Source organism: Sinohyriopsis cumingii, chromosome 15 (assembly GCF_028554795.1).
Source record: "Sinohyriopsis cumingii isolate HCF-2022 chromosome 15, ASM2855479v2, whole genome shotgun sequence".
NCBI classification, from domain to species: Eukaryota; Metazoa; Mollusca; class Bivalvia; order Unionida; family Unionidae; genus Sinohyriopsis; species Sinohyriopsis cumingii.
This window is the reverse complement of record NC_142975.1, coordinates 8,200,411-8,213,088: the sequence shown is the minus strand read 5'-3', so window position 1 is coordinate 8,213,088 and position 12,678 is coordinate 8,200,411. Positions and strand designations below refer to the sequence as shown.

Here is a 12,678-nt window from a genome sequence, read left to right as displayed (position 1 = left end):
ATCTTCACTGACCAGTGATTCATTTTTTGCAGTTTAATGTTTTGGCAATATATGCAAATAATGACATCGACATAGAAGTGAAGACATATGGGTATTGAAGAAAAGTTGTCATAATAGGAAAACTGCGTGTACTTTTTTTTCTCTTATTATTAATATCATTGAACAATTGATATGGAAAATGTAACTACTCTGAATCACAGGCAAAAACAAGTTGCTGTGATGTTAATTCCAAAATAAATACAGAAATGATTTGACATGCCATTTTTGCATGTATCTTTGTATTTTGATCATTAAAATTAATTGTCCGCACACAATTCTTGATAGTTACACTTACACTGCTTACACTGTATGGCTGTTTAAATTGCTGATTTTCACGAAGTTCATTCACCCCAGTCGTAAACAAGAATAGTTCAGTTTTCAAAACTGCTCAACACACATCGTTCAGTTTATGACATAATGGACAAAATGCAATAATTATTTGCAGATTTTGACGTCCAACACTATCCAAATGCAAAACAGCACTGCTAGACGGAACTTGCCCAGACGTCAAAATTGCGAACAATTATTGCATTTTCTCCATTTTGTCACAGACTGAACTGAATTAGTACCGTGAGTCCTGTTTTCACCTCTGCAGTATGTCAGAAAGTATGTAGCTAAGCTTGTGACATTATCCTGACCCAACCTATAGGAATCAGTACTTTTACAGGTTTTGGCAGCCGATTTATTGGACTGCAGATCTCTATAAAAGGGAAATTGTTCGTTCCACAGTACCATTTTCATCTGTCGGCAGCGTGCTAAATTTTACAAAGACTTTGCACTGCTGCCATTCGCTAACAATATACACATTGGGACCGGCATGTCTCAGTTTTGATTTTAATACTTATGATTTGGCGTGCAAACAATAAAAAGTTAGAAAGCTTACCAGTAGCTTCTTGTGGGTCGATGGTTCTTCCCAGGGTTTTCCCGCGTTCTTCCTCCACCATTAATACTGGCCGCAATGCATAGCCTATTGTGTGCTGAGAAATGGCATTAAACCCCACAACAACAAGAACAGATTTACTGTGTGAATGTACATTTTAAGTGTATACATTGTTATCTTGAACTAGGAAAGAAATCTATTACTCAGATTGTCACGTTTGCCTGCCTGCAATTACATAAGTCAGGAACAAAGGAATGGGTTAGCGCAATGAGTATGTCGACCCTGCACTGTTATGGTGATTTTTCTTTGTACCAAAGCCGCCTCATTAGCTGTTAACACTAGCATATAGATGTTAGAAGCTTCGTTCTAAGAACAAAGGACCCACAGCGTTATCGTAAATCTCCCCGCTTTGACAGATGGCCTGAGGCTTGTCTGTTAAGCTGGACCGACTGGGGGTAGAATTGATATCCAATCAGAACTGAGGAAGGGTGGGGCCATCAATTCGAACCAGAACTTAACAGTCAGTCGGACTGATAACGAATTAGTGATTCGTAAGCCGTCGTACTGGTAAAGCAGAATATACTCACTCCGAGGGAGCCACTCGTGATTTGGTGGGAAGACTCTTAGTACATTCTAAGGACAGAAAGCTTCGTAAAGGAAGCTTTTGGGGACAGAGTAGTCAAGTCCCAAGTCTCAGAGAGACAGGATAGAAGTAGGCGGAGAACGCCGTAAGGAGAAATAGAGAATAGAAGTAGGCGGGGAACAAGCCTCGTTGAAGGAGAAAGAGAGAAAGAAAGGAGGAGGAGAAAGAAGACAAAAGGGGAAGAGGACAGGAAGAATTGGAGAACGCTGGAAGGAGGAAAGCAATTGGCGTAGTGAACACAGAGGAGTAGAAACCAAGTACAGGGGAAAGCCATCTCACACCATAATCACGTGATGAAATAGGTTGTCACACGGTCGAGAGGAAGTAGATTGGTTGAGAAATTATTATCGTTTAATTTGTATTAAATTGTTATTCTTTTGGATTTCACCTTTGTGTTCTTAATAATTTAATTGTCAGTATTGCTGACTGGGGGCTCGGAGCTTTACCTCTCTCTATCACTAATTTCACTTCCTACAAAAAACGAGCCAGGGTGGGAATTCCACAGTAATTCAAATAAATATTGGGAGCACCCCACCCCAACGCATAACAGTGGGTCACATAGAACTTCACACAGATTTACTGTGTGAATGTACATTTTAAGTGTATACATTGTTATCTTGAATTAAGAAAGAAATCTGTTACTCCGATTTACTGTGTGAGTGTACATTTTAAGTGTATACAGGAAAGAAATTTGTAACTCAGACTTAGTGCATCAATGTAAATTTTAATTGCATACATTGTTATCTTGAATTAGGAAAAAAATCTGATACATAGATTTGCTGTGTGAATGTACATTTTAAGTGTATACTTCATTATCTTGAATTAGGAAAGAAATCTGTATCTTAAATTAACGGCGTGAATGTAAATTCGATGTGTATAATTTGTGATCTTGAATTCGGAAAGAAATATGTTGTGCAAATGTACACAAAACACTGCAGAACATAGATGGTAAACAAGATTTACTCTATTTGAAAATGTATGTTTCTACCAGAGGTGAACGAGTATAGAAATTTTAAAAATAATGGCTTGCATGTATGGAATTAAAAGCAATCAGTTACAGAGATGAGTGCATCTTTTATGTGGCAGCAGTAAATAAGGCTTTACTTACATTATATGTAAATTATATATGCAGCATCAGTGCATTAATTTTTCCAGATGAGGTAAATGGTAGCCATGTAAAGTGTTTCCCTGTTAAGGTCCATGGTAGCTGTGTAAAGTCTTTCCCTGTTAAGGTGCATGACAGCTTTGTGAATAGTCTTGTCCTGTGCAAAATGTGTATATATGATTTTAATTTAATTCATTGCTGAGTGGTCTAACTTTTTTTGTTTTCAATACTAAAAGTAATCAGTCTGTTTGAAATTGGTTTCTGGTAACTTTTATACCTCTGTCTATAATTTTAGCGTTTTTGGAAAGCCACAACAGATCGTGAAATGTTGGATCATGTGACAGTTGAATGTTAACGTCACACTTATAATCTTTGCATAGAACTGAGAATCGTCATTTTTCCTACATATTAAAGCATATGACTAGGTACATGACAGTATTGTGGCCTTTCATCTGCTGACACTCACATTCTTCAGTTTTTAATATTTCTTTTAATTGTTTGATGGTTAAACATGGAAAATCCTCTATGCTGTAATTGCTATTCTTTTCACACTTCCACATTTTTATTGTTTGTCAATCTCCATTCAGTGATCACCTCCTTTTGGAATTTTTAAGATTTTGTAATGCAAGATCATTTTATTTTTAAGTATGGCAAAACTGGCCTACTTAGGCAATAGCTTGATTCCTGGCGTCAGTTACACAAAACTCACACAATGCCAGTTACAGCATTGGTCAGCTGGCAAATGTAAGTTGTAATCTGTTAACATTCGACCAGCAGGTGTGCCATAGAGATGATTTGTCAGTAATGTTTTGTATGGATAAAGAATTGCACCCAGAAACTATGAGGTGTGTGTGTGATTAGAATTTTTAACGTAGCTTTAACAATTTTTCAGTCACATTGCTATGATGTCTGCAGTGTGGCAGTTTATAGTGATGTCTAGCACTGGGGCATCATGCTGCAGACATGTAGCATGATGTCCCACCCAGTCACATTATCCTGACACCAGGCCGACCGGTCCTAACACTAACCTCTTAGTGCTGAGTGCCAAGCGAGGCAGATGTTAGTACCATTTTTTGTAAGTCTTTGGTATGACTCATCCGGGGATCGAACCCATGACCTTCTGCTTCCGAGGCGGACGCTCTAACCACTAGGCCACCGAAGCGGTGTGAAACTAATAGGAACAGGATCAGGTTGGTAACTTAAATATTTTCCACTAAACTATGAATATATATTTAAAGTCAGCATAGTTTTTGAGATCGATTCATATATTATATTTATTGAAATTGTTCAGTACATAGTTATGGATGCAATGCTGGGATGTAATGCTTCATGGAGGAAAAGCACAGTTGATGGTAATTTTTAAGGGTGGGTAATGAAAGTAATCATGTTTTCATTCTGAGATTAAAGTTTATTTTGTTTTCAGTTTTGATGATCTGCTGAGTAACCAGGACGTAAGTGCAATCAGTCACCTAAAAGATTTCGGAGACATGAATCAAAAAAGTAAAAAGGGCAAGCACAGCCAAGCCAGTTTAGGTAAATTATAGCCTCATCAGACTACATTTATAATAAATTATTAATTGATGCCATTTTATATGATTGTAAATAATATAAATAATAATATTTTTAAGAATAATAATTATTATTATTGGAGGTAATATATTTGCTGTATATAGGATGTGCTCTGTGCTTTTGTTTCAACCTGGGTAAAATGTGTAATTTGTATTATAAAAAATTTAGAACTAGTATTCTAAACTTTTTTTACTTTGTTATCTTTCTTTTGTGAATGTTTTGCAAGAACCTTTTCATTGTATTTTGTCACCTGCTAAAACACACTAAGAACATAATATGTTATTCCTATAGATGATTTCAGTATCTTTATAAAAGAACTATTTATTATATGCCCATGTCATGTAGCACTTAACACTTCTGCTTAGAGCACATGTAAAACTAATTTTGGACTAGGATATGCAGCAAATTGTCACAGAGGCAGTTAAAACTTGAGATAGTCAGGTAGAAGCACCTACTATTTCACCTATTGATTGACTGACCATGTCAAGGGTGATGTGTTAAGTCCTTTGAAGACTACTGTGGATGGACCCCTTATGCTAATTTGCATAGGTTGAGTTCATCAAGTGGAATAACCCAATTTGTTTTACGTTATATGTAAAATAGAGATATGTGTGTGGTTAATCTAAGATATTACACATCATTGCTTTGAATGAACATCTTTCAGCCATCTTTATTAAAAAAATTAAAAACATTTTTGAGTAGCAGCAACATTCTTTTGAAGGCAGATTATACTCTATATATAGAATGCAAAGGCAGATTATATATAGAATGCAAAGGCAGATTATATATAGAATGCAAAGGCAGATTATACTCTATGTATAGAATGCAAAGGCAGATTATATATAGAATGCAAAGGCAGATTATACTCTATGTATAGAATGCAAAGGCAGATTATACTCTATATATAGAATGCAAAGGCAGATTATACTCTATATATAGAATGCAAAGGCAGATTATACTCTATATATAGAATGCAAAGGCAGATTATACTGTATATATAGAATGCAAAGGCAGATTATACTCTATATATATAGAATGCAAAGGCAGGTTATACTCTGTATATAGAATGCAAAGGCAGATTATACTCTATATACAAAATGCAAAGCATGATTATACTCTATATAAGAATGCAAAGCATGATTGTTTCAGTCAGAATAGTGTTCAAGAGTGTTTCTTTTTTGAAGGCAAAATGTTTGAATGCATTTCCTGTGATTCAAGAAGCAATAAGCTATGCATTAGCAAACCAATTAACACCCAGCTGAAATAAATTTCAGAACTCCTAGTTTACGGGTGTTACTTTGTAAAGTACAGAAGCAGCAGGGAGCATCCGGTTCTTTGCATGTACCACAAAAAACATGTTGTCATTTTGGAGTATATGATGTCCGTTAAAATAGCAAAACCACGTGTGTAACATCGAGACAAGCCATAACATATTCAAGACACTGAATTGAATCAGATTAGTTCCCTTTATTATTATTCATTATTTAATCTTGATAAATTACAAATTATTATTCGACACGTACTTTCCAGAATGATTTGAGCCATGAATCAGATTGATTGAAAGACATTAATAAACACGTGCTCGTGTTTGTACAGATGATCCATGTTGATGACATGTTAATACCATTGCTGTACAGAGCCATTTATTATGGCCTATTACCTGTAAGGCTACCATTAAACTTGAAAAGTTTATTTTGCTTCCACCCCCAACCCATTGAACAAGTCAGTCTCAGATATGATGTATATTCATTTTACTGTGCAAGCATATCTTGTGATCAACTTGCATCGGATGCATCAGTTCAGACCAGGATTTGATCAGGGAATTCAGCAGAGAAGTTTGAACACCAGTACCATCCAGTCTCCAGTGTGTGTAGTGATGAACACTAATGCCACTTGCATTACCATCACCCCCCCCATTGAACTATTGAGATTAAAAACGTCTGTATCTAGTTAAATCCATATCTTGCCATCCAATGGATTATAAAGACAGAAACTTGTGTATATTTTTAGTGTTGGTTGTAGTTGTGATTATGTAATCGTTTGCACATAATTTTACATGTGCAGTGATGATACCTGGCAAACCTACAGGTACAAAATATTTTTTTTTTTTCATGAAGGTGTATTAATGCTTTAAGAAAAAAAGATCAGTTGTTTTCTTTTATTAATATTTGAATTTCCAATCCGTTTGTATTGAGTATCATTTTTCGCGGGGAGGGGTGTGTAGTCTTCCTGGGGATTTAGACAAGGTTCTTGCCTTTACCCTTTTAGCGGGGGTCTGAGTGGTCTAAAGCGCTCTCCGTTACGGATCACTGCCATCTCACCTCTGTCTGCATGGGTTTGAGTCTCGGATTCAGCCAATGTGGGTATGTGAGAAAGCTTGCCAGTAGCTTCTTGTGGGTCGGTGGTTCTTTCCAGGGTTCTTCCTCCACCATTAATACTGGCCGCCATGTATAGCCTATCATGTGCTAAAAAATGGCGTTAAACCCTACAACAACAACAATTTACCATTTTAGCCACCTTTCTTTTGCATGTCATTATATAAGGCTGCAAGGTTTACCAAAATTTCAAAGCATGCTTATGGTTTACAGTAAACAATATTATGCCGTTAGATAAAAAAGCTTTCATCTTTGGCACAGAGTTTACTCTTTTTAAAATGCCAGCATGGGTGTGCTAAATTCAGTGTGTCTAAACTAAATTAGTCAGCTTGGGTGTGCTAAATTCAGTGTATCTAAATATATCAGTCAGCTTATGTGTGCTAACTTCAATGTGTCTGAAATGAATCATACAGCGTAGGTGTTCTAGATTCAGTGTGTCTAAATGAATCCGTCTGCTTGAGTATTTTAGACTCATTGTGTCTAAAATAGATCAGTCAGCTTAAATGTGTTAGATTCATTGTGTCTAAAAAAAATCAGTCAGCTGGGTTTGCTACATTCAATGCATTTAAAATGAATCAGTCAGCTTGCATGGGCTAGGTTCATTCCCTCTAAAATCAACCATGATAATCTTGTATCTTCATTGGGAGGTATCTTTTTTTAATGAGTCCTACAGCATTCTTGCATCAAAGATGAAAATTAGTCACTTGCATAATGGCAATCTAAAATAAAGACTGATGTGACCTATTTTTATGTGTCTGTTATAAGTCATTGTGATAGGCTATGTACTGTTAGCCATGTTGTCTTTTAAGAAAATGTTTGTTGTAATACAGACACGTACTTAGCTCTGCATGGCTATGAATGTTGTATTGCATTCGTGTTAAAGTTTCACTTTTTTATTATTTAACTGTTTTTAGAAAGCAGAATTAGTTGATAAGTCAATCATTTGCTACATGTAAGACATAAGGAACTTAACATTACATGCTTATATTGATTTTACATAAATATAAAAGTAGCCAAGTCTGCTTACATGAAAGTATAATATAAACATCTACATGTAGCCTTGAAAAAAATAAAAAGTATACTTGAAGTTTGGAGATAAAGGTAATATATACATGCAGTCTTGAAAAAAAATAAAAAGTATACTTGAAGTTTGGAGATAAAGGTAATATATACAGCAGTCTTGAAAAGAATTAAAGTATACTTGAAGTTTGGAGATACAGGTAATATATACGTGCACTCTTGAAAAGAATAAAATGTCTGTTTGAAGTTTAGAAATACATGTAATATATTTGCAGTCTTGAAGAAAATAAAATAAAATAGATATCTGACATTTGGAGATAATTAAAAAGCACAGAACCTTTTACCAGTTAAATGCCATAACAAATTGGTACAACTGTTTGAATAAAATAGCTACTTGACATTTGGAGATATTTAAAACACACAGAACCTTTTACCAGGTATATGCCATAACAAATTGGTACAACTGTTAGAAGATAAATACAATGATCCTTAAAGAAAGTAGATGCTCAGTTATGGATCCGTTTTGGGAGGAATACAAAGATTTCAAAAACAATTTGTCACACACTTCCAAAACAAGACCACCTTCTTGAATGGAAAATATTACCAAAGGTTTTAATTGCAAGGTAGTCCAGTCCTTCTGCTGGTTTAGAAAACAGAATTTGATCGCCAGGTGTGGCTAATTTGATCACCAGGTGTGGCTAATTTGATCACCAGGTGTGGCTAATTTGATCACCAGGAGCAGCTGTTAATAGTAAGTAATGTCAATTTGTATGTAATCAGGCAGTTAGATTTGAGTGTACATTTTAATCACAGTGACTTTTGTCAATTATACATTTAACAGAAGGAGATGAGCTTATTGTGAGCTTTTCAAAGGACCCAAAGATTGATTATCTTTTGCTTTAATGAAAGATTCCACTTGCCGTTAAAATACTGTAAGATTAGACCAATAATAAGAATTGCTGACTGGTGTCCTTTGCACAGGATAATTTGAAATCTTAATTCATGATATTGGTCTTATTGAGATTGATTTAAGAATTTCATATAGATTTGTCAAAATTAGAGTTGTTGTCATATGCTGATTGATATGATATGAACTTTCTTTGTTTTAGGTGGACAACCAGGCCCACATGGTCAGGCCCCCGTGGGAGCCCCAGGAGGTTGGGGCTACAGGCCACCAGTTCCCCCTAATCAGCCCCCTGTGGAAGTCCTAGGAGGTTGGGGCCATGGGCCACCATTTGCCCCAAATCAGCCACCTCCTTACCATCCAGGAGGACAAGCTGGACCACATGGTGAAATTTAGCAAATAATTTTACACCCTTTAATATGTTAATTCTTTAAATATTTTATGAGACCAAAATAATGCTAACAGTAACACCTACTTACTGCTATATTAAAAACAAGACTAAACAGTCATGATATTTTTTTTAAATTTGGAAATATCTAGATGACACTAAAACAGCCACAAAAAAGGCTTAGGAGGTAGTCTCACTGAATTTTTCACTTCACCTGACACCACCCCATCAGCCAACTCCAGCTGGTGAGCACACGTATTATTGATGGCCAATCTCACAAGGCGAGAAATATGTCTGTTTGACAGATGCCATTACCAACATCATGTAATTGAAGAAGGCTTGAATCAGTATGCAAGGACCAAGTTGCGAAACAAACAGGGCCCACAACTCAAATTTTGTCAGAAAATAGTAAAAAGGTCATATACAGTGCTTTGTGAAAGAAGGCAAAAACTGATTTACTGATTGAAAATTTTCCATAAACATTAGCTAAATTTTTAAAAGTAATATTTTTAAAACATTTTCAGCATTCAAAGTCACACCTTTAATAGTTACCATAGTTCAAACAAGTAACAGTAATAATCTCATTGTCTTGTGTTTCTGTTCATTACTTGCACACCAGAAGGACCAACTAAAGTAAAATACTGAATTATTAGATTGCTCCATTGGCCTAACTGGTTAGAGTGTTTGTGTCAGATGTGTGAGGCTGCAGGTTCAAACCACAGCCAAGTCATAACAAAGACATAAAAATGGTACTAGCAGCTGCCTTGCTTGGCACTCAGCATTAAGAGGATACTGTTAGGATTGGTCAGCCTAGTGTCAGGATAATGTGACATGTGGGACATGATGCATAGCTGCCAACCCTCATGATTTTGGCGTGAATTTCATGACTTTTTTAGCGATTCACGGATTCATGCTGTATGCAGAAAAATCACAAATTCCCCAGTTCTCAACTATTTTAAATCCTTAATAAAATAACCAATTTCCCGTTAAGTGCTAGTCGTGATATCAGCAGTTGCCGAAACAGTCCAGTAGTGCTGGTCGCAATATTAGTGGAACTGTAGCTGATTGGTCCAGTAGGCCTGGTAGCAAGCATTTTAGCGTATTTTAATCTATATGTATAAGAGGAGTTTTACAAATGCTTTTGAGGGAAACTGGGGCCCAACCGGAATTTTGTTCCGCGCATGCGCCGCAAACACTGATTTGAATTACCATTTGGCATCACATCTTGAAAGTGTCTTCACCAACAAGGAAAAAGAAATGTATTGCACAAAAAGTGAAGTTTAGTTTGGAATATACCAAAAATTTGCCGTGCATTCAGCCATCAAACACCGATATACAGCATGCTTTTTGCACACAGTGTGTGCCACAAATTTTAGCATTGGGCATGGTGGCAGAGATGATGTGAGGAAGCACATTAGTAGCAAATAGCACATAGAGGTTGGGAAAATTAACAACTTGCAGCAGATTTCAGCTCTGGAATATTTGAAGCCATCGAACGAAGACCTGCAAGCTACCAACGCTGAAGCATTGTTTGTGAGTTTTCTTGTTGAACACAATCTACCTTTATCAGCTGGATACCATGCTAAACATTTGTTCCGACAGATATTCCCAGACTTGAAGATGGCTTGACGAATTCATGTCAAAATTCACAAATTTTCATCCCTATTTTCACTAACTGTGAGCCTGGAGGGTTGGCATGATGCCAATGTCTGTGTCATGATGCCCCAGTGCTAGATACCACTATAAACTGCCACAATGCAGACATTGTGACATGACAGAAAAATTGTTAAAGCTGTTAAAAATCCAAATCACACACACACACTTTTAATTATTTTAGGAATTATAAAGCCTGAACAATTGATGCGTCATCATTAGTATTTCACCCTCATCACAGAAATCACAAAAGTAGATCATTGTGATCCATATTTCAGACATCACTGACATTGGTTCAGTTTTTTGTTGTTTTACCTGTTCATGTTTGACCCAGGTTTATCAGAAAAACGTCCTTGTTTAAAATTCACCAACTGTCTGTTGACTCGCCCCAAATACACCAAAACAAATAATTACAGATTTTCTGTTTGTTGTGACCAGTAAAGATATAATTTCGATTGTAGGTAACAGTACTAGATCTCACTCATTTATATACTTGCTATTTTTGTGTAGTAGATCTCACTCGTTAATATACTTGCTATTTTTGTGTATTAGGTCTCACTCATTTATATACATGCTATTTTTATGTATTAGATCTCACTCACTAATATACTTGCTATTTTTGTGTATTAGATCTCACACTTTAATATACTTGCAATTTTTGTGTATTAGATCTCACTCATTAACATACTTAAAATTTTTGTGTATTAGATCTCATTAATATACTTGCTGTCTTTGTGTAACATTATCTTGGTGCATACTGACATGTACCAGAAAGCATTATTCAGTAATGGCTACTTTGCACAATGTTTGCTTAACGTGGTAATCTTCAAAGTTACAGTATATTAATTTGCAAGTTAAGAAATGGATTATTTTTAGAGTCTATCTAGCCATCGTATAACAGCGTGTTGTTGAGTAATGCTGACAAGGTCTATTTTCAGAGGAAGAATATTAAGGTCATGCAATCATGGTTCACATCCAGTAAATGCCGGGAAGAAAATGACCTTTATTTGTGCCATAATGGGAATGATTAGTGAAGTGCCATAATGGAAATGATTAGTAAAGTGCCATAAGGGGAATGATTGGTAAAGTGCCTTAATGGGAATGATTGGTAATGTGCCTTAATGGGAATGATTGGTAAAGTGCCATAATGGGAATGATTGGTAATGTGCCTTATTGGGAATGATTGGTAAAGTGCCATAATGGGAATGATTGATAAAGTGCCACAATGGAAATTATTGGTAAAGTGGCAGAATAGGAATGGTTGGTAAAGTGACATAATGGGAATGATCAATAAAGAGCTATAATGGGAATGATTGGTAAAGTGACATAATGGGATGATTGGTATATTGGCTTAATATGAATGATTGGTAAAGTGATGTAATCGGAATGATTGGTAAAATGACATAATCAGAATGTTCGGTAAGGTGCCATATTGGGAATGATTGGTAAAGTGACATAATGGAAATGTTTGGTAAAGTGACATAATGGGAATGATTGGTAAAATGCCATAATGGGAATGATTGGTAAAGTGACATAATTGGAATGATTGGTAATGTGCCATAATGGGAATGATTGGTAATGTTACATAATTGGAATGATTGGTAAAGTGACATAATGGGAATGATTGGTGACGTGACATAATGGGAATGATTGGTAAAGTGACATAATTGGAATGATTGTTAATGTGACATAATTGGAATGATTGGTAAAGTGACATAACGGGAATTATTGGTAATGTGACATAATTGGAATGACTGGTAAAATGACAATCAGAATGGTTGGTAAGGTGCTATATTGGGAATGATTGGTAAAGTGACATAATGGAAATGTTTGGTAAAGTGACATAATGGGAATGATTGGTAAAATGTCGTAATGGGAATGATTGGTATAGTGGCATAATGGGAATGATTGGTAATGTGACATAATTGGAATGATTGGTAATGTGACATAATTGGAATGATTGGTAATGTGCTATAATGGGAATGATTGGTAATGTGACATAATTGGAATGATTGGTAATGTGCCATAATGGGAATGATTGGTATAGTGGCATAATGGGAATGATTGGTATAGTGGCATAATGGGAATGATTGGTATAGGCA

General features: G+C 35.8%; 1 protein-coding gene across 3 annotated transcripts in view; it reads left to right on the top strand.

Annotated features, from left to right (window-relative positions):
- The window catches only part of LOC149781228 (uncharacterized), an 82,172-nt gene that overhangs the window by 13,534 nt on the left and 55,960 nt on the right, over positions 1 to 12,678 (top strand). For all 3 annotated transcript variants that reach the window (XM_089935312.1, XM_089935313.1, XM_089935311.1), the window contains exons 2-3: positions 4,091 to 4,200; positions 8,741 to 8,920. In XM_089935312.1, the coding sequence (XP_089791438.1) occupies positions 4,155 to 4,200; positions 8,741 to 8,920 (226 nt within the window). In that variant the 5' untranslated portion in view covers positions 4,091 to 4,154. The remainder of the gene's footprint in view (positions 1 to 4,090; positions 4,201 to 8,740; positions 8,921 to 12,678) is intronic.